Source organism: Galeopterus variegatus, unplaced genomic scaffold (genome assembly GCF_000696425.1).
Source record: "Galeopterus variegatus unplaced genomic scaffold, G_variegatus-3.0.2 Scaffold423, whole genome shotgun sequence".
Taxonomy (NCBI): Eukaryota; Metazoa; Chordata; class Mammalia; order Dermoptera; family Cynocephalidae; genus Galeopterus; species Galeopterus variegatus.
This window is the reverse complement of record NW_007726534.1, coordinates 543,820-566,668: the sequence shown is the minus strand read 5'-3', so window position 1 is coordinate 566,668 and position 22,849 is coordinate 543,820. Positions and strand designations below refer to the sequence as shown.

The following is a 22,849-nucleotide window of genomic DNA, read 5'->3' as shown; positions in this document are numbered from 1 at the left end:
GGAGCTTTGACTGACTGAAGAGGTTCTAAGCATCCCATCATTAGAAGGGTGTGCTAGCAGAAGCTATATTACTAGTCATGTGGGCCACTATAAAAAGGTATTCCTGGGGCCAGCCCGTGGCTCACTTGGGAGAGTGTGGTGCTGATAACACCAAGGCCACGGGTTCGGATCCCTATATAGGGATAGTTGGTTAGCTCACTTGGGAGAGCGTGGGGCTGACAACACCAAGTCAAGGGTTAAGATCCCCTCACCGGTCATCTTTTTTAAAAAGAAAAGGTATTCCTGTGCTGAGTGGCAAATTGGACTCAATCACTTTAATATCTCTTCCAACTCTGTAATTCAGTGCCTGTGTGATACTTTTCAATAACACGAGCATGACCTGCATTAGGACACTGTAGTATATTGAATTATGTCCCCCCAAAACTTCCTGAAGCTTGAATTGTGTCCCCCAAGTTTTATGTATTAGAAACTTAGCCCCCACTGTGACTGTTGGGAGGGTGGGAAATCCTATTATGGTAACTGAAAGGTGGAGCCTTGAAGAGGTGATTGGGTTGTAAGACCGTGCAGTAGTGAATAGAATAAAAATGGTGGTCAGGGGCGTGGCTCTGAGGGCTTTAAAAGAAGAGGAGAGTTTGTCTCTCTCTGCTTCCACCATCTTGCAACGTGAGACCCCTGGGTCACTGTCTCCACCACCAGATGGACTTTGGACTTCCCAGCCTCAGAAACTAAGCAATAAATTTCATTTTCTTTATAAACCACCCAGTTCAGTGTACTTTGTTATAAGCAACAAAAATGGAATAATACAGAAAATTGGTACCAGAGAAGTGGGGTGTTGCTTATAACAAGTACTCGAAAATGTGGAAGCGGCTTTGGAGCTGGATGTTAGGCAAAGGCTGGAGGAGTTCGGAGGACTCAGAAGACAAAAAGACAAGGGAAAGTTTGGAATGTCTCAGACTGGTTACGCGGTGGTGAGCAGAATTCTGATAGAAATATGGACCGTAAAGACCCTTCTAAGTAGGTCTCAGATAGAAATAAGAAGGAGTTTATCAGAAACTGGGGCAAAGATCTCCCTCGCTGTGAATTGGCAAGGAACTTGGCTGCATTGTATCCATGCCCTAGTACTTTGTGGAAGTTGGAACTTCAGAGTTGTGAACCAGAGCATTTGGCCGAAGAAATTTCCAAGCAGCAAAGCATTAAGGAAGCTGCATGGCTACTTCTGACAGTCTATTCTGAGTTATGGCGGCAAAGGCATGACATAAAGCCAAAATTTAAAAGGGAAGCAGAGTGTGTAAAAATTTAGAAAATTTAGGGCCGGTCTGTGGCTCACTCGAGAGAGTGCAGTGCTGATAACACCAAGGCCAGGGTTCGGATCCTATATAGGGATGGCCAGTTAGCTCACTGGCTGAGCATGGTGCTGACAACATCAAGCCAAAGGTTAAGATCCCCTTACCGGTCATCTTTAAAAAAAAAAAAAAGTTTATAAAATTTGTAGCCGGGCCATGGGGTAGAGAAGCAGAGAGCATGCAATGGTGCAGCCCAGCGACCATTAGCTAAGAAGATTAGTACAAAGAAAAGGGATTATCAAGAGAATGGGAAAAGGGCCCTGAAGGCACTGCAGAAGCCTCTGGTGCCAATCCTTCCATTTTAGGCCTAAAGGCCTAGGGAGACAGAATGATCTTGGGCAACAGGCCTGAGGTGCCTTCCACAGGCTCACTGCTCAGGGCCATCTCGGGAAGCTGCTTCTAGCACCTGTACTCCAGCTGCTTTAGCTGCTCCAGCTAAATTGGTCCCAGGTGTGGCTGGACCCACAGCTTTGGAAGATACAAGTTGGAAGCCTTGGCAGAGTTCACGTGGTGTTAAGTCTTCAGGCTGGCAGAATGCCAGATTTCAAAGGAGGTATGGAAGAGTCTGGGGGCCCAGGAAGAGATCTGTTTCAAGGGTGGAGTCACTACAGACAGCCTTCACTAGAGCAATGCCAAGTGGAAATGTGGGGTCTGAGTTGCAAACTCCCCAACTGTGACATGCCTAGTAGAGCTGTGAGAGTGGGACCACCATGGAGACCCCAGACCTGTGGAGCAACCAGAGAGGAATGCCAGCATGGGAGAGCTGAGTGTAGCCTGAGACCTGGAAAGCCATAGGAGCAGAGTTGTGCAAGGACTTGGGGACCCAACCCCCATACCAGTGTGCAGAGGACGTGAAACATGGAATCAGGTTACCTGATTCGCAGCTTTGAGATTCACTGCATGTCCAGCTGGGTTTCAGACTTGTTTGGGACCTATTACACCTTTCTTTTGGCCTATTTCTCCATTTTGGAATGGGAATATGTACCCTATGTCTGTCCCACCATTGTATCTTGGAAGTAGATAACATATTGATTTCACAGATGGGACTTTGGACTTTTGAGTTGAAACAAGTTAAGACCTTGGGGATGAAATGAATGTATTTGCATGTGGAAAGGACATGAGTTTTGGGGGGGCCAGGGGTGGAATGTAGTCGATTGAATTATGTCCCCCCAAAACTCCCTGAAGCTTGAATTGTGTCCCCTAAGTTTTATGTATTAGAAACTTAACCCCACGGTGACTGTTGGGAGGGTGGGAAATCCTATTATGGTAACTGAAAGGTGGAGCCTTTAAGAGGTGATTGGATTGTTGGACCATGCAGTAGTGAATAGATTAAAAATGGTGATCAGGGGCGTGGCTCTGAGGGCTTTAAAAGAAGAGGAGAGTCTGTCTCTCTCTGCTCCCTCTGCTTCCACCATCTTGCAATGTGAGACCCCTGGGTCACTGTCACCACCACCAGATGGACTTTGGACTTCTCAGCCTCAGAAACTGTAAGCAATAAATTTCATTTTCTTTATAAACCACCCAGTTCAGTGTACTTTGTTAAAAGTAACAAAAATGGACTAATATAGACACTGATTGGGAACAGAATAGCTTTGTTGTGTTTGATTCTTTTTTCTCTTAATGGAACCATCTTTGACCAAATTGACTCTCCTGGTTTTGAAGATGAAATAAAAGAATCTTGGCAAAGTAAATGGCAGTCAAATCCAGAGGTTTACACTGAGTAGGTTGATGTTTTGAGGAGAGTTAGGGAGGTTGGTGGGAGTGGACTTTATCTCACTCAGCAGGCCTGGGTTCTGTCTTCACTCTACTTACTAACTGTGTGAGTAAGGTGAGTCTCGGTGTCCTCATCTCTAAAATGGAACTAAATATATTTTGTGGAGTTAGGGTGAAGATTAAATCAGATACAGAGGTGCCTAGCATAGTGCCTAGAGTTTAGTACAGATCCAAAATTAAATCCTTCTTGCCCTCTTCTTTTTTATTCTGAGAAAATATTTTCTTGTTTTACTTTTGGTCATCCTGGCATGGTTGTGGGGTGGGGGGAAGCTTTATTTTTAATCATGAGCTTCAGTTTTAAAATGTCATTATTGCCTAAGTGTCGCCTGCTCACAAAGAAGTAAGCCTCTTTGTCTTCCTGAGCCAGGGAGTTAGTCTTCCACTAGCCTTTGATACTCTGCTATTTTTAGCTCCTAAAGATCGAGTAGTTTCATAGTCCCCTGATATCTGTTAGAAGTAATTTCTAATTTCCATATTAATCAAAAAATAGCTTTATATTTCTTTAGTCCTAATCCTAGTAACAACAACAAAAGAGGATTAGATTGTATTGACATCTGTAAAGCAATTAAAATGTACACATCAAAATCCCAGGAAAACTGTTCTCTATACTACTACAACTTTTGGGATATAAAGGGGAAAAGCTCACTTAAATCCATTTATTCTCATCACTCTTGATCTTCAAAAATATAGAACAGAAGGGGCAGATTTGTTTCCAAAGACCAAGTCACAGTTATTTGGTAGGAGTGGAAAAGGCATTGCTTTTAGGATTCCCTCTCCGGTTCTACCACTGACTTGCTGAATAATTCTAGCCAAAAAGTCACTTCACCTCTGAGCCTCTATTTGGTTATCTACAAAATGGAAGAAATAACATTAGGGTTGATTTGAGATTTAGATGAAAAAGCAGGTGTGAAAATATCTTTAGAATGAGCAATAGGTGAAATATACATGGTATGTTATTTCAACTCAATATACTTTACCTCTGATGAGCTTTAGCAGATCCAGTCAGTCTTGGAGGGACTAGAACCTAGAAGGAACTCTTCTCACTTGGCTGGGGTCAGATCCCATCCAGAGAATCTTTGGAGTGTGCTGGGAGGAGACTTCTAGCAGGGACTAGCCACAGACTAGCAAGTGCTCATGGGACTGGAAGCTTACATTCTAATGGTAGGAGACAAACAGTGATCACATAAACAAGAAAATATATAATATATAAGGTGGTTTAATGCTTAAAAGCATTCTTTGAAGAAAAACAAAGGAATATAAGGACTATGTAGCAAGTGATGAGAGACAATAGTACTGGTTTAGAAAGAATGTAAGGTGACCTTTGAACAGAGTTCCAGCAGAGTGAACAGAAAAGGTAAAGGCTCTGAGATGGGAAAGTGCTTGATACATTTGAGGAACATCAAGGGGCCGTTGTGGTTAGAGAAGATTAGCAAGGGGGCAAATAGTAGGAAAGGAGGTTAGAGAGGTAACAAGGACCCAAGTGGGTCATTAAAAGGATTTCACTGTCGTTGTCACGGGAAGCTACTGTGGGTCTTAAAGAGAGGAGTTATATGATCCTACTTAATGTTTTAACAGGATCACCCTGGCTGCTGTTGGAAATAGACTCTATGGGATCAAAGGTAGAAGCATGGAGATCAGTTATGAAGCTGCTGGAATAATCTGGGTGAAAAATAATGATGACTTGGACTAGGATAGAAAGTGTGTAGGCAATGAGATATGGTCAGATTCTGAATATGTTTTTTTTTTTTTTTAAAAGATGACCGGTAAGGGGATCTTAACCCTTGACTTGGTGTTGTCAGCACCACGCTCACCCAGTGCGCTAACCGGCCATCCCTATATGGGATCCGAACCCGTGGCCTTGGTGTTATCAGCACCGCACTCTCCCGAGTGAGCCACGGGCCGGCCCCTGAATATGTTTTGAAGATGAAACTGAAAGGATTTGCTGATGTGGATAGGAGAGAAAGAATAGAGTCATGGATAACTCTGAGGGTTTTGGCCTGATCAGCTGGAAGAATCAATTGTCATCTACTGATGAGAAAACTGCAGAGAACAGGTTTAGAAGGGAGTGAGAGGATAGAAAGTGAAAATTTATTTTAAAAAATTTTTTGGCAGCTTGCCAGTAATGGAGATCAAACCCTGGACCTTGGTTTTATCAAACCATGCTCAACTGATTGCGCTAACCAGCCAGCCTCCCCAAAATTTAATTTTAAGTCTTTCGTGTTTGAAATAATAATAGCAGTAATAGCTAACTTTTTGAAGGCTTAACTATGTACCTAGCCCCTAGTGCTTTGGAATCTTAACTAATTTAATCCTTCTAAAATCCTATTATATTAGGCAAGTAATATTATTAGTCCTGTTTTACAGATGGGCACAAAGAGTTTGTGGCCCAAGATCACACAGTGGTGTGACTGGGATTCAAACCTAGGCAGTCTGGCTACAGAGCCCACATTCTTGACCACTTTACTACAGCCATGATATCTAGTAAACATCCAAGTGGAGATGTCAAGTAGGTAGTTAGATATTATATGAATCAGGAGTCCAGGTGAGAAGTCAGGTCTAGCAATATCAAACTTGGGTAAAATTAGTGGACAGGTAAGCTACAAAGGAAGGTTAGGGCAAACCACCATAAAGGGAGACATGGTCACACGAAGACGAAATGATGAGATCAAGCCCCCAAAAGACAAGCTGCCCTCTCAGGTTTGGTTAACCTATAAGTCCTGCTTCTCAAAGCCAAGGAGGGCACAAGCCAAGCCACTTATGGATGCCCCCAGAATACTACTCCCCATGCTTCTGCCTGGAATATCCTCCTTCTTTTTAGTCCACATCCAGGGACACCTAGTATCCAGCATAATCCCTGGCAGCCAATAGGTACTAAATAAATGATGGTTGATAAAGACCCCTTCTGTGCCCACTCTATCCCTGTCATGGCACTTTTCAGACTTTTTTCTAACTGTTCACTTACCTTTCTCCCTCATCAGTTGGTGACCCTCTCAAGGCCAAGGACCCTGCTGGATTTGTTTCTTTTGTTTTTGAACCACTCTTAGCTCCAGAATACAACACCCCTGGTATTTCTTCACTGGGTATCTATTCTCTGCCTCATCTGTGCTATATGCACTAGAGATGGAAACATCATCATCAACAGAAGCAGCAAGATGAAAAATATCAGTTGGGAACAAGGAAACAAAATAAACAAAACAAAATGAAAACCAGAAAAGGAGTGGGGAAGAAGCCCAGATTACCTATGATGCCCTTTTTGGACAGAGAAAATTGGTGGTGGGGAAGGGATATTTTCTATTGGTCACATAGGCTGTCAGCCACACTGCATTTGAGAAGCTCAGGTGCTTGCTGTCCAGGCTGAGAGGAGGAGTAGGGTGGTGTGCTGACAGAGTAGGAAGTGAGAAGGAGGAACTGACCAAGAGCTATTGTGTACAGGCAAATGAGACATAATTGTACCTTCAAGGAGCTTACAGTTTGGGGAGAGGGGTGCAGGATAGGAAATCTAAATAAACTGTCAAGGTGTACAGTGTGTGAAGTACACTGTGATAAGATAATTGGAGCACGCCTGTGTCTTCAAATCTGTTCTGTTCTAAAGGGTAGAAACAACAAGTAGTCAAAGTTCACTGCAGAATGAGAAGGCACTTTCAGACAATCAGCTGATATGGAGTGGGGGTCTCAGGGAAGGAAGGAATTCACTGTCAGTGGAGGTGTAAGGTCTGGGATGAATGTTCCATGAAGATGTTGTAACAGAGGCCCTAACCCTAAATATGAGGTTGGGCTAAATGGCCTTTAAGGTGCTCTCTAACCTCAACAATCTGTGACCTTAAGTCCCTTCCCTTTTCTGGGCCAAGGGATGTCAACTATAAAATGAAGAAGGGTGGACCAAATAAAGCTCCCTCTAGTGCTGTCATTCCATAATATATGCCAAACACAAGTGAGTTAAGAATTTCAATTCTTCTTGGAAACATTGAAGGAAGATCCTATAATTGCCCCTAAAATAAAAGGTATCCGAAATGACAAAACAGGGATGTGATGATTACCTGTGGCTGCCCAGTGTTTCACATGAAGCTGAATACAGATTTCAGCCATGAGACTAGATCACTTGGCTTCCCAGATTAGACCCCTGACTTTCTTCTTGAAAAGTGACATACTTCCAGATTGCTAATTAAGTGACAACAAGTTGTCTACCTCAGTTCTAAAATCAGAAAATGATTAGGGATAAAAGAGAGATGAATTTTCTTTGGAGTTGTAAAGGATTTAGGGAAAGGCATATTAACAAAGATACATTATTAAAGCTCCAATATTTACAAATCCCAAGGAAGCATTTAGGGATTTAGGGATTTAATCTTTGACTTTTAAAACCAGCTTTCCATTGTCAGTCAAAATGAGCATTTAAAAATTGCAGGGAGCAGTAAGAAAGGCACTTACTAGTTCAAATACAAATTGATAGTCTTGCTAGAAATCAGTGTGGCAAAGTATGTGAAGACTCTTAGCATGTCACTTCTCATCACCTCCACTGCTGTTGCCCTGGTCCGAGCCCCATCATCTATTGCCAGGGGTTTGCAATAGTTTCCTAGATGGCCTGGATGCTTCTCTACCCTTGTCCCCTTATGGTCTGTTTTCAACACAGAAATCAGAGTGACCCTTTCAAGTATAAGTCAGATCATGTTATTTTTCTGCTCAAAAGCCTGTGATGCCTTCTCATTTCATTCAGAATAAAAGTAGCCTGTAAGAGTAGCCTGTAAGGCCCTACATGAACTGACCAGCCCTTTATCTCTCTGACTTCCTCCACTACTTCTGTACCCCTCAATTGTTCCACTCTAGCCAAACTGTAAGTATGTAAGTATGATTTTATGTAGGTATGAGTCTACTTACATAAAATACCTAAAACAGGCAAATTCAGAGAGACAGAAAGTAGATTAAAGGTTATCAGGGTTAGGGTTGGGGTTTGGGGAGTTATTGTTAATGGTTAAACAGTTTTAGTTTGGGGTGATGTAAAAAGCTTTGGAAACAGATAGGGATGATAGTTGCACGACACTGTGAGTGTAATTAATGCCACTGAATTGTACACTTAAAAATGGTTAAAATTACGAATTTTATGTTATGCAATCAGCCCTCCATATCTGCAGGTTCCACTTTCAAGGATTCAACCAACCATGGACAGAAAATATTCGGAAATAAATAAATAAACAAACAAACAAACAAATAAATAATAGCAATACAACAATAAAAGATAATACAAACAAAAAGCAGTACAGTATAACAACCACTTACATAGCATTCACATTGTATTATATATCATAAGTAATTTAGAGATGATTTAAAGTATATGGGAGGTTATATGTAAATACCGTGCCATTTTATATCAAGGACTTGAGGATCCTTGGATTTTGAAATCTGCAGGGAATCCTGGAACCAGTTCCCTGCAGGTACTGAGGGACAACTGTATATACTTAACCACAATAAAAACTTTTCAAAAAAACAAAACTATGTATAATATGCTATGGTGAGCTGGGGCTGGCTTATTCAGGCTCTTGAGAACTGATTGTGAGTATCTCTTTCCAGCTCTTCATTCAGTGATGTTGGTAGCTTCAAACTGGCCATGGTGGAAATATTTACACCATAGCAATTGGCAAATGCTACAGAACAGCCCCCACCCCCAATCCCTTTAAACCAATTATTACATACTTACCAACATACCACTCGTATGTGTATAGAAATGCATAGAAAACTATCTGGAAGGATGGATGCCACATTGTTAATGGTGTTACCTCTTGGGAGGAGAATAGTGTTATGGCAGCAATGTGAAAGTAAACTCACACTCTTTACCATATATACTTCTGTATTGTTTCCATTTTTTTTTTTTACAATGAGATATAGACATATATCTTGTATCACTTTTTAAAAATAGACCAAAAAATTTGCATATATTGGTAAAATCTGGTAGTGGTGACTTTTCTTTTGAAAGGCTGGTCACATATTCTGTCTGAAATGATCCGTGCAGACTGAAGACCAAGCCTGGGACTTGGAATCTTTTGTTTCAGAAATCTACTTTTTCCCTGTACTGGTCAGCTTGGGAAAAAAAAAAAAAAACACTACTTTCCTTCTTGCCCAACTAAATGAAGCTTTTCTTGTCTCTGTAGGTTACCCCACAGCCTACCCGGCAGCAGCTCCTGCCTACAATCCCAGCCTGTACCCCACCAATAGCCCCAGTTATGCTCCAGGTAAGAAGAAAGTGGGAGCAGCAGTGGTGAATGGAGTGGGAGTTGGGGTTCTATTTGGAAAAACAAACCCACCTGCTGGCCTTTCCCTGTCCTTAGTTGCTCTGGGCTCAGCCTATCCAGGCTTGATTTTCCTGGGAGTACCTTCTGGGAACTGGGGCAGATAGATAAACCTCAGAGTGGGGGTAGAAGTAGACTCTCCTCCATTCTCCTTGGGACTTAAGGTTGGCCCATCTTTTCTATGTGGGAATGTCTGAGACATGCATCTTCCTCACAGAACCTTTTCTGCTCTCCCAAGCAATATCCAAGTCCATTCTTTGCTCAGTTTCCCCTGAGGCTGCCATTGGGAAATGCACACGTGTGCACACACATAGCAGACTCCTGGGGTGTGGATTTGGAAGAAAGTGAAAGACTTGCCACCATAGGGTAAAGAGCTGAGACAAGCTACTTATTTTTGGCCAGGAGCATTGCAGAGGTCTTACCACTGATCTTAACCCCCATGCTCAGCTGTTGCTTTAACACTGAAGAGCAGGAGAAAGAGTACGGGCTCTGTGGTTAGAAAGTCATGGGTTTGAACCCTGATTACCTAGCTCACTAGTTGTAAGGACTTAAGCAAGTCACCTCACCTCTCTGAGATGCAAGTATAACTACCTACCTCAGAGATGTAGATGGTTTTATGTAAGTTTCTCTTTATTTACTCAACAAGTATTTATTTGTTGAATGTCCTCCACACTGGGATAGAAAAATTAAAAGATGCCGTCTTTGCCTGAAGTAGCTTACAGTCCTTATGGGAGCCTGGCATATAAACAAATTCAGTGTAGAATGGGGTGATAAGTATTGTAAAAGATACATGTAAGAAGAGAGGAAAGAAGAACAGTCTGCTTGGGAGTGAAAGTGTAGGGGAAGCTTCACAGAGGGGCTAGCAATAGAGACTTGAGGGAGAAGTAGGAGGTGTGTTTTTAAGCACACAAAGGAAGAGTGGGCATTCCAGGTGGAGTAGTGCATGGACAAAGGCATGGAGATGTGAGAATATGGGGCTGTGAGGAACCTAGAAGGAGCAGGAATGGTTAAAGCATAAACTGCGAGGGGGGCTAGATGAATCTGAACTACAGATGTGCAAGGGCCAGACTTGGAAAGGCATTAAATGTCATAATAATACCTTTGTTTAGTAAGTATTATTATAGAATTAGAAAGCTTGAGGGGCCAGCCCGTGGCTCACTCGGGAGAGTGTGGTGCTGATAACACCAAGGCCACGGGTTCGGATCCCATATAGGGATGGCCGGTTTGCTCACTGGGTGAGCGTGGTGCTGACAACACCAAGTCAAGGGTTGAGATCCCCTTACCGGTCATCTTTAAAAAAAAAAAAGAAAGAAAGAAAGAAAGAAAGCTTGAAAAGACCTCAGAGATCCTCCATTTCAACCTCTTCTCTTGACAAAGGAGATCCAGAGAGAAGCAGTGTTTTGTCCCATGTTACCCAGTGAATCATCAATAGTATATGGACTAGAACCCTTGGCAGATCTCCTGTCTCTGAGTCTCATGCTTTTCTGTGCCAATCCAGTACTCATTCTACTGTCATTCCCTTTCTTCTGAGATGTTTAAAGGAGAAAAGAACCTGGGCTATGTCTGAAGACCTAGATTTGAGTCACTTTCTACATCAGCAAGCTTAAAGTCACCTGACCTCTCTGAACCACAATTTCCCCATCTCTAAAGTAGGAATCATATAATAATCATATTATAGACACACACACACAATGAAGTTATTAGAAGCCCCCCCTTTTTGGGCAAATAACTATTTTATGCAAATAGGTGAGGTTAATCCCTCAAGTGCTTACACAGATGTGTCATTCCACAGACATTTATTTTGGCCCTGATGTGACTGAGACACTCTGGAAGACACTATAGGTGATTCAAATTTGAGGAAACTGTAGTCACTGCCCTCAAAGAGCTTATGTGACACATAGGCTAGAAATATATAATGGTGTTCTCAGCATTGATTTTATATTTACTTTTAATCAATAAGATATATATTTCCCAAAAATCTATAATAGGAGGCAGAAACAATAGGAACTACAGAAATCTCTGATAAAATATTTAATCAAATTTGATAAGTTCTATTTTAAAAGCTATGGTGGATTTGATTATTAAGTGTATCACAATATATAAATGATTTAAATCAAAGCGCTCTGAGATCCATGAATTGGCTTTGTCAACTATCTAGTCTAAGACAGAATAAGTTGAGTTGTTGCAGAAGGTCAGGTAAGATCAGGAATGAAGAAGATTCATTGTCTTTATAGTCAAGAGACCATCAGTGACTTCATCAGAAGCAGTGTCAGTGAGGTGGTGAGGCTAGAAACCAGAGTACAGTTAATCAAGGAGTGAAGAAGTAGATTTAGCAGATATAGCTTACTCTTACAAGAAACTTGGCTACCAGGGAAAGAAAAACAAAAGGGCATTGACTAGAAGGGAATGTAGGGTTGAAGGAGGGGTTTTTTCAGAAATGAGCATAGTAGTACTAATGAGGGAACAGTAGAGAGGACAAGTCAGAGATGTAGGTCAAGACAGATTCAAGCCTCCAGGAGGTGGCAGTGGGGGTGGGAAATCCAGAGCTTAGCACTCTTTTTTGTTTGGGGGAGTTGAGTGGCAGATGGAGGTGGGGTGCCTCACACAGAAGGGCAGCTCTCCCCTCAGACTAAAGAAAAAGTCACCAGTGAATTTATTCTAAAATAAATTGCCTGGTGAAAGGGGAGAGTTCTTGTCTAATGACCTTGATTTGCTGCAACGGAGGTGAGCACGAGAAAGAGGGAGGGTTCTCAAGGGGAGAGGTCAAGGTGTGAGCCTCACAGGAAGGAGTGGGAGCAGAAACTACCAAAAGATAACATGGCAGGGTAACATTGGAGGCCCACCTGAGGTGGAAGCTGTGAATTTATCCAGGCTCTAATACCCAGGACTGGGCTATTTTTTCATAATGTTCAGCACTTCTGGTGATAGATTGCATGTTTGGCTTTAGGATCAGTTTGGCAAGAAAATGGAAGGACAGGGAGTAGATAGCTACTATTTATTGAATGGTTTCTATATGCCAGGGATTATTTTCAGCTATTTATGTATATTAACATGTTTTATATCACAGCAAATCTCTGAGGTCAGTACTGTTGTTGTTATTCCCATTTTCCAGATGAGAAAACAAAAACGTAGCGAAATTAGATAACTAGCCCTAGATCCAAACCCTGGCATCCTGCCACCATGCCTGCACGAGCTCTTAACCACTGCATTGTAGTTGATGCAGTGGGCCATAGAGAAATTAAGGTGTTAGACTAGATAAACCAGGCTAGAGAGGGAAGGGAGTTCAGACAAGAGGAGCCTGAGACTGTGAAAAAAAAAAAAAAAAAAAAAAAATGGAGAGATTGGAAAGCTCCTGGCACGTGTATTAAGTATTAAGTCTTAATTTTTAAAACAAAAAATAAGCCCTCATCTCACTTGATTTTCCCCAATTTTATGTTTTTAAAAGTCAACATATTTCTAAGCTGTGACTAAAAGTAACTCATTTCCATAGAAACCCACAAAGTCCACAAGAGAGGGTAGTGCTAGTGCATTGTGTTAGAAAGCTCCAAAATGGGAGTTGGAAGACCTGGATTGTAACACTAACTCTGCTTCTGATTTTGGTGTGACCTTGGGAAGATCCTTTTTCCTTTTGAGTTAAACACACAGCACAACTGGATCTTTTTCATATTTTTGTATGCTGGCCTCTGTATTCACAGGTCTTCTGATTGCAGTGGGGGAGTTCCTGCCATGGAGGAGTTGGTTCAGGGTCAGAGAGGACAGTGTAGGTTACTTTCAGCTTCCTGCCAGATCCAGCCGTTTGTGATGCAGAAAGGTGCTTGCTGGAGTAAAAGCCTGCAAAGGAGCCAGGTTCTCTGGTTTAAATTTCTTTCAGCTGCTTCAAGGAGACCAAGAAGTTGCTTCAGTGAGAGCTATTTTTAGCAGCTCTGAGTACCCTAAGATATCATCTGTCCAGGATGCAGGGAAACATTTCACTGTCATTGGTTCTGAAAGCAATGTGGATACTTGGAGCTTTTCTCCAAGGTCTTAATGATTTCAAGGATCTTATTTAAAAACTATTGGCCCCATAGGAAGCAGGAGTGAACCAAGACTTGATTTTCAGAACAGAATCTGGAGACCAAAGGTTTGTCATGTTAATGGTACTCTGACTCGAAAAATGAAGGGAGCATTAAACAGGATAAATAATATAAATGAAAATGAAATACCTCCTCATAAGAATCTGTTTACAAAGCATTTCTATCTATTGTCTTATCTGAATCATAGTAGCCCTATAAAGTACACATATATTATTCCCATTTTGCATATGGCCTACCTGGGGAAGAGTAGGGGAAAGGAATTTGTGTTTTCTTTTTTTTTGTTTGTTTGTTTTGTTTTTTGTCTTTTTTGTGACCGGTAAGGGGATCGCAACCCTTGGCTTGGTGTCGCCCGCACCGCGCTCAGCCAGTGAGCGCACTGGCCATCCCCATATAGGATCCGAACCCGCAGCGGGCGTGCCGCTGCGCACCCAAGCGCCGCACTCTCCTGGGTGCGCCACGGGGCCGGCCCGAATTTGTGTTTTCTTTTTTTTTCCCCCCCCCCCCTGTTTTTTGTCTTTTTTGTGACCGGTAAGGGGATCGCACCCCTTGGCTTGGTGTCGCCCGCACCGCGCTCAGCCAGTGAGCGCACTGGCCATCCCCATATAGGATCCGAACCCGCAGCGGGCGTGCCGCTGCGCACCCAAGCGCCGCACTCTCCTGAGTGCGCCACGGGGCCGGCCCGAATTTGTGTTTTCTGAACACCTGCTGTGTTCCTGGCACTGTGCAAGCATATTACACATGTTCATTTTTTACCTTAGTCTTGTGCAGTAGAGACTCTTGCCTCCAATTTTGCTCAGAGAGGCTAAATAAGTTGTCCAAAGTTAGACAGCTAACAAGCAATAGAGCTGGGATTCAAGCCCAACTTGTCCGACCCCACAGCCTGTACTCCTTCAAAAGCACCACACTATCCTCAGGGACGGCATGCCTCTGCATCAATCCTAGCTCTCTGGGTTTTACAAACAGCTCTTTAGAGGCCCAAGATGGTGATATTGTCCCTGAACCTTCACTTCTTCTAACACATAAAGCCTCTGTCAGGTGTGAAGTCCCTCTGCAGTTCTTGGGAGAATTGCAGTGTATTCTTATTATGAACAAGTGAAGCATAGGAGCTTGGGCTTGTTTACATCCAGGCAGCTTCTGGGTCAGCTGTGTGAAAGATAACATGGCATCCAGGGAGGTGCACCTCCACAATGAATGGACTTTCCGAGATGGCAAGTCTGTCACCCTCTCCAGGGAAGAGGCACTTTGTACCCTCTACATTCACTGTTCCGTGTGCAGCCCAGGGGAAACTGCCATCGCAAGACAAAGTCTGTTTATGTAACTGCAATGTGTACAACTGGGAAACTGCCATCGCAAGACAAAGTCTGTTTATATAACTGCAATGTGTACAACTTTGTACAAATTCTTAGTGGTAATTTCAACTAACATTTCTATCCAACAGAGTTTCAGTTCCTGCATTCAGCTTATGGTAGGAGAGCTATTTTTCCTCATCTGTATTACAGCCTATAATGTGTTATCTCGTAACAATGGTAGATCCCCTCTCCTTTCCTCCCCAAATCCTACCCACTAGGCTTGGGCTCCCCCCAGGTGGCTCAACAGCAGTTCCTAAAGCATGCAGGAACATGTCTGATGGTGCAAAATCATGGGTTGGAGACACACATGAGCCGTCCCCTAGGGCATCAATGAAGGATCATGGCACTAAAAGACATCTCTCACCCAACCTGGCTGCCGAATTGAAACAAACAAATGAACAAAAATTCCAGGGCCTTTATGTGTCTCCTCTGTTGGCTCTGTGGCAGCCTCTGTGAAGGAGTACCTGGATTATGCCTATTAGAACCCAAAAACCAGTCTGCTCCAGGATCAGATTTTCCATCTCCATTGGCAGTCTGACATGTTTGAAGACCTGGTTGACTTTAGATACAGTCTGTTCCCTTAGCCCAGATCTTGAGCTTTGGGCTCATTTTCAGGGCATTTTTCTGGATGGTGAGAGGTGGGGTCAGGAGTGCTAATGAGTGAGGAACCAGTGCTGGGTTCTCTGGGCAATGTGGACTCCAGGCCCAAGGCACCACGGGAACTTCTGGGCACCTGTGAGGGTCCCAGCAGTGTAACTTGACCAGGTCCTTTTTGTCATAGACAGTAAGGGACCATGGGAGGGACTTGCCACCTTCACCCCCCTCACCTGAGCTGCTCAGGATAATGTTTTTGTAAAATCTCTTCATAACTTTCAACCTTGGATGAATTATTTGGATGTTGGAAATTGGATTTGTGTGTTGAACATCTTTCAGGAGATGAGCTGTGAAATTTCTCCTTGCCACTGCTGTGGGCTGTGTGATCTGGGCAATTTGCTAATGTCTCTAGGCCACGGATAGTGTTTCATTCCACATGATCTCCAAGGTCCCTTTAAATGCTAACACTCTGTCCTCTTATAGTCTTATTATTTCAATTTTGCTAGTCACTGAACTGCTTCTGTTATCATTTATGGGGAATTATTTTTTGTTTGCCTCAGGATATATGAACTTGGACAGAAGAGTCCATAAAAAGTTAGAGAAGCTCTCTTGCTCCCTCACCCTTCCAGTTTTAGCATATGAAATGGATATTCATAAAGAATATGGATGGAGCTCTTCACTTCACAAAATATTCTGTGCCAGGCCCTAAGCTGGCCCTTTGAAGATACAAAGCCCAGTAAGACAAGGTCCCTATGCTCAAGGAGCTTACAGTTTAGTGGGGAGACAGACAAGCCGTCTAGTACAGGGCTTCTAAGAGTCAGAGGGACTGGGATAGTCAAGTATATAGGGTGCATGAGGGGGTCGTGGTCAAGGGGTGGGAAGAAGAAAAGACTTCACAGTAGAGGACAGTCTTCAGTTCATGATTGATTGATTGATTAATGTTTACTAGGTAGAGTTTGGGGAGAGACATGCCAGAAGAGCTAATAGTGTGAACAAAAACATGGAGATGTGAAGCTCCTTGGCAATATTCTGGGAATGTGAAGCAGTTTGTGTGGCTGTAGTGTGGGTTGGGAGTGAGAACAATGAGTTTAGAGAGATCATCAGGACTAGCCCATGGGGGTCCTTGAATGCTGCACAAGGGGTTCAAACTTTAGGCTATAGGTAGTGGAGAACCATGGAACGTTTTTAAGAAAGAGGGTTTGTGATTAGGTTTAGGTGTTAGATACACCACTGTTACTGCAGCTTGGAGATTGGAGGAGCAGGTTTAAAAACAAACAGAACAGTGAGGAAACAATTGCAGTAGTTCAGGGGAGAGATGAGGAGAGCTTAAATTAGAGCTCTCCACAACTGTGAAGAGGGAAGAGTGGACAGATGCCAGAACTGGAAACTGTGAGACTGGATGACACTCTCTTTTTGACTCTCACATCTATACTATGAAGCAATCAGGGAGTGATTATTATTGCCATTTTAGGAGATAACAAAACTGAAACTCAGAAAGGTTAAGTGACTTGCCCAAGTTCCCACGGCTAATAAGTGGCAGAGCCTAGGCTAGAACTCAAATTTCCTGACTCAGTATATTATTCAGGATGATGGTCCCTTGCTGCCTTTCTTCCTTGTCAGTGTGCTTAACAGATTGTTCAAGTGTCAGAGGGCGTGAGGGCCCCGTATCTAAGGAAGTGAACAACCCAGCACCTGGATGTGGGCAGCACGCTGTGACTGGGCACATGGCCCTTCACTGCCAAGGGTTCTCTCTTTCTCTCTCTGTCTTTTTAAATTAATGGACAACACATATATAGTAAAGTACATAAAGTACAACAGTCTTAAATGTATAGCTTAATAATGTTTTTTCATATGGATACATCTATATTTAACTACCACCCAGTTCAAAATATAAGATATATCTAGGAAGTGGTACCCTTCAGGTACCCAAGAGCAGGCATGCCTGTTAGAGCAGCCTTCTCTCTCACCATGCCTCTAAAGAGCTTTTGTTGGGATTGTCTTCATTCCACAACTGAGCTCTGAATTTGCTACCTCCAACAGAATGGGTTACTTCAGAAGTGTGCATGGAGGAGCAAGATCATATAGAACAACTAACTGATGAGGAGGTCAAGTTGACAGCTAATATTAGGTTTTTGTTTTTAATTTTCATATTTATCCAATTATTTAAATGATTAAATATTCAAATATACAGAAAAGTGCAGAAAACATGATTTTTTTTTTTAATAATAAAACCAGAAGAAAATACCCCTTTATTTAGGAAAATGTGCAGTTTAGCTCACATGATCAGCTGGAAAGACAATCAAAGGTACAGTTGCACTTGCTTCTTTCCTGGTTAATCTGGAACATTATTTTATTGTGTATAATGCTGTCTTGTTCACTCCCTGGTTGGCGTGTGGCTGTGTTGCATCCCCAGCTAGACCATAAGTACCTTGTGTGCAGTGACCGTGACCCACGTGTGTTCCCGTCCACCGTGGTGCTCCCCTCAGTGCTGAGTGCAGTGTAGGCCTCATCAATGTTGATTAATTTTTATTTGCTTAATTTAATTGTCACACAGTCCTTCAGGCTAATGTCAGACTTTTGGCTTATGATGAAAATTATGGTAAAGTATGCAACACTTGGAGGAAAAAACTGGAATGGAACAGGACCTTCAAATTCTCCAAATTCCTTCTGCCAAATTTAAGCCTCCTGCTCCCTGGTGGAATCCCTATGGGATCTTGAGGGCACAGACTTGCTCTATCTGACTTTTCAGAGCTACATGTTTCACTTTTGAGGGAGCTGTTTTGGGTGGCCATGGCTGTCCCCACCACATGGAGTGCCAGGTTCTAAATTTGGAGACATCTTGATAAGATTTTTCAACACTAATTGGATCCTTTATTAATCCCCCTCCTACCCCTTCTCCCAAAAAGAAACCCAAGGTGATTGTTTAAAATGGACTCCCCTCCTGCATTGTCTGCAGAGCCATGTCTTGATGTCTAGCAAAGGCTCTGGACTGTACATGGAGTTCTGCTGGGTCTCCATTTCTCTTGCCAGCATTCTCCTTTTAGTGTCACTTTCCTGCCCATGATTTCCTTCTCATTTCTCAGCATCCGCTGTATATATTGCAGGCCATTAATGCGAGCGCAGAGTCAGCCTACAACAGCTACACTTCTAGCCTTGGCTCAACAAAAATAGAATCCCTGACCTTCTCTGGCCCCAGTTCTTCTGTGATTGAAGGAACCAGAATCATTACCTGTTACCCACATGGGCAGAGGGGGTTATGGTTCTCTCTGGAGATAGAATATCCTTGTCCTGGTGGAATTAGAGAATATGTAGGCATACTTTCTTCTCATACCACACCCTGTTTTACCTTAGCCCCTTGTTAAAATGTTTTAAGTATATCTGACTGTAGCCAATGCAGCCCCATCTCCTGCTAATATACTTTAAAACATTCCATGTCCATGATTCCCAAGATCTTGAGTAGAAAAGATATTGCTAAAATCATTCCTTTTTTTTTTATCATAAGTAGAAATTTGGGTCAAGAATGTTTCTCCTCTAGTGTTTGAAAGTATAATGGGGGAAATATCTAAAAAGTGAGGTACCTCCCCTCATTGGAACCCTGTTTCATCTCTCCTTCCCCTCAGGATACCATGAAGGTAAGTAAGTTTTTGAGTCTCTCCCCACTTCTAGAACATATGAAGTATCATCCTTTAAATTTCTCAAGCTGAGCTTTGAGTCAGCCTGGGACGTCTATGCAGATCTCAAACTGAGCCTTATCTCTATTTCACACCAATCCCAAGTTTGACATTTATTTTCTTAATGGCCCAAAGGATTATCTCTAATTCATAAGGAGGTATCTCAGGTGACATCTCAGCAGGAGATATTCAGGGGTATGCAAGAGGTATGTCTATCTGACCCCTGCCAGGTGTACAGGAGAAGGAGTTAGCAAGGAGTGCCCCACTGGATAACTAGATTTAGTGCAGCCACAGTGCCCTGTGACTTTTACACTGCCATGCCCACAGCTTAGTCCCTTTAAAAGAGATGGCAGACCAGCAAGGTTCATGTCATGTGGTATTTGTTCTTGGGTCTCTTTTTGAAAGCAACTTACTAAATACACCTATAGATGAGATTTCAGACAAAAAAGAGTGCTCAGTTGATCTGGCCCAGTACACAAAGGCTCCCAAGTTGCTGCACATTAATGAAAAAGTACCTGAGGAATATAACAAACCTTAGGCCAGAGTGTCACATAGTAGGAAGTGGTATTCATGAGCATCTTTGTGGTTTTAGAACTGGTTAGAAAATCCTAACTCTCTTAGTATATGTTCACAGTTCCTCGGTTTCAAATCATTTGAAAGCACACTTCAGCATTCCTCCCAACCCACTCACCCATCTCAGAAAAGCTGAACCATCCTGTGTGTCTGAACAGGCCCCTTGGGTTATATGTTTCCATCTAGCACAAGACCCTTGCTTTGTGTCTGTGATTGGTGGTGCCCACTTCTTATTTCTGCCTAATGCCATTCTTGTGTCTTCCCTTAAGCAACTCTGCTGATGAAACAGGCCTGGCCACAGAACTCGTCTTCCTGTGGCACTGAAGGCACCTTCCACCTCCCAGTGGACACCGGGACCGAGAACCGAACTTACCAAGCATCCTCTGCGGCTTTCAGTAAATACAGTCTGTCTCCTCCTTTCCTTGTTCCCCTTGGTTGGGACTGATTTGTTTCTTAGGAAGGAAGGAAAGGGAACTTTTAAAAATGACATTTATAGTATAAACACTGTTTTAAGAGGTTCTCCTACTCATGCAAGAAATTGGCCCTCCTCATTCAGGAAAGGTCATTCTCTTTGATCATGCATGCAGCTTTGGGAGACACAAAACAGCAAAGGAGGGAGAAGGAAGTACTCACCTTGCCAACAAGTTTGATTAGGGAAGAACTGTTACTGCATTTCAGAGGAAAGGACAGAGGGTATATTTTGAAGGCCTATGGGTCTTTGGACAGAGAAGGCTCCTTTCCTAGCCCAGGGTTTCTTAACCTCGGCATTATTGACATCTGGGCCTGATAATTCTCTGTTATGGAGGCCATCCTGTGCATTGTTGGATGTTTAGCAGCATCCCTGGCCTCTACTCCATAGTAAAGGCCCATTGTGACAACCAAAAATGTCTCTAAAACTTTGCTAGGTATCCCCTGGGGGACAAAATTGCTCCCTGTATGAGAAACACCACCCTTGAGGAAGCTACACTATGGGAGCAAAGTATGTACGTGGAGTCCTCAAGGAGGACAGAAGTCAGCTGGCCAGTCAAAATTGGTCATATTCATCTGGAGGCTCAGTAACTGGTGCTGTCACCTTCACATCTGATTTTTAACACAAAATGGTTCCACTGGGGAAATGAGGATCAGTGGTTAGCAGTTAGTGGCATTTTGAGTCTGTATAAGGAAAAACTTTGTGCCCTGTTGGAGCTGTCCAGTAGAGGAATGACTGACTTTGGATGTGGTGAGTGCTTATCTTATAAGATGTGCCTGCAGAGGCTGGACAAGCCATCAGAGGGATGTTACAGACTAGGCCTGATAGTCTGTAGTTCAGTGAATTATTAATCTACTAAGTAAGTAGATTACAAGAATTCATTGTATTTTTTCAATTCTTTAAAACATCCAACGTCATTTTCTCCTTAGTTATCATTGTCCTTAGGTGTCAACATCAGCTTATATTTATACAACATTATCACCTTTTGGAGAATATGCTTTCGTAATCACCCTCTCATTTCATCTACACTACAGTTCTGTAAAGATATTTGGGTGGATTTTTCATCCCAGTTTGAAAACTGAGGCTCAGAAAGGTAATATGTCTGATGTTGTCCAACCAGTTAAGCAGCACAACTGGAAAAAGGTATCATCCAGGTTAAGATTCTGTTACTATTGTCATGAGATTGATTTTACTCTGCAAGAGAGAGATGGCAGCTATAGGGAGTTTTTCCAGATACCTCAGGTAGAATTTAATGGACATATATAAGGTTATATATGTAAATGGGCATATACATATTCTCACATCTACATATATGGATATAGATGCATATAGGCACACCTACTGTGGTGTAGCAGAAAGAGGCCTGTAGTGGAAGCCCAAAGAATTGGATTCTAGACTTGATTCTTTGTAACCTTGGATAATTCATGCCCATGTTTTAGACTTTATTTTTTCCAACTGTAAAATGAGGGGCCTAAACCATGTCATTTTTAAGGTTCTCTTTAGCTATTAGACTCCTGATTCTCTCACCTTGTCACTGTGCACTCAGTATCATCCACCCCAACAGGGACCTCCAGTCTAGCTTCCCTTGCCAGCAGCTGGCCAACTGCCTTTTCTCACATGTCTCCAGGGATGGAGTACTCATTCTTTCAGATGCAACCCTTTTCACAGTTAGAAAGTCTGAGTATTAGAAGATCTTGCCTTCTCCTGTGTTGAAATCTTCCTGAAGTTCCATCTAAATGTCCAAAGCTACATCCCACTGTCCCCTCCCAGACAGGCTGTCACAGTCGCTGGAAAGGACCAAAATGAACCCCTCTCTTAATCAAGTAATGCATAAGCCTCTACAATTTTTTAATAGAGTTGGATTGACTGACCTGCTCACACCCACAAAGGTTCCTCCTAGCATTCACATTTTGTGGCTTCTAGTGCCACAGAAAATTCAAGGCACTTTGACAAATTCAGTTCAATTTCACAAACATTTGCTAAGACTGTTTATAATTAGGTCTACCTCCTATTTATTCAGCACTCTCTTGTTCGGCTGCCAACAAGGAGACTTAGAGGTCAAGGCAAGATTCAGACATAGAGCTTTGTTTTATCCAGACACATAAATCTGATGATCAATAAACCGATTAGTCTAAAAGGCATCCATGATGTAAGGATCAATGCCTTTGAAGGTGTTAGGGGCTCTACAACTGAAAAAGATTGATGACAGTGAAGAAAGATTGAAGAGAGGGCTGAAAAGGTTTTATCTTGCTAATGTATACACTCTCTTTATTATCCTGTTTGATGGAGCCTAAAATTATGGTTAGGAACCTGAGAGAAAGAACAGGATGTCATAAACAAAGCCTTTTTTATAAGGCAGAGCTGGGACTTCTAGTGATCGAATTCCTTTTTTTTCTCATTATATTGCCTTTAGTAAAATGGGGACTCAAAGGCCAATATACCAAATATCCATGGCTGGACTAAAGAGACCTTTAACTCAGAAAGAGCTCTGGGCCTGATAAGCCCTGAACTGTGGACCCTGCTCTGCACTGATTTACTGTGCAATTTTGAGAAAGTCGCTGCCTGTCTGGGCTCCAGGTTCTTTCTCTGAAAAGAATAGGGTTGCATATAAGCTTCTAGTGTCCTTAAGGGCTACCATTCTAAAGTCTTCATTTTGTGACCTTCAGAGTTAGAATTCCTTGCAGGATGGCAGGCCTCCAGTGAGTGAAATGAGTCTGAGTTCATCT

General features: G+C 42.6%; 1 protein-coding gene across 2 annotated transcripts in view; it reads left to right on the top strand.

The window, feature by feature from the left end:
- FAM168A (family with sequence similarity 168, member A) overlaps nucleotides 1-22,849 on the top strand; it is a 73,519-nt gene that overhangs the window by 36,703 nt on the left and 13,967 nt on the right. Inside the window, exons 2-4 of one of the 2 annotated variants that reach the window (XM_008568558.1) lie at nucleotides 9,257-9,337; nucleotides 14,906-14,932; nucleotides 19,924-20,049. In XM_008568558.1, the coding sequence (XP_008566780.1) occupies nucleotides 9,257-9,337; nucleotides 14,906-14,932; nucleotides 19,924-20,049 (234 nt within the window). The remainder of the gene's footprint in view (nucleotides 1-9,256; nucleotides 9,338-14,905; nucleotides 14,933-19,923; nucleotides 20,050-22,849) is intronic. The other variant, XM_008568559.1, reaches the window with a different exon arrangement.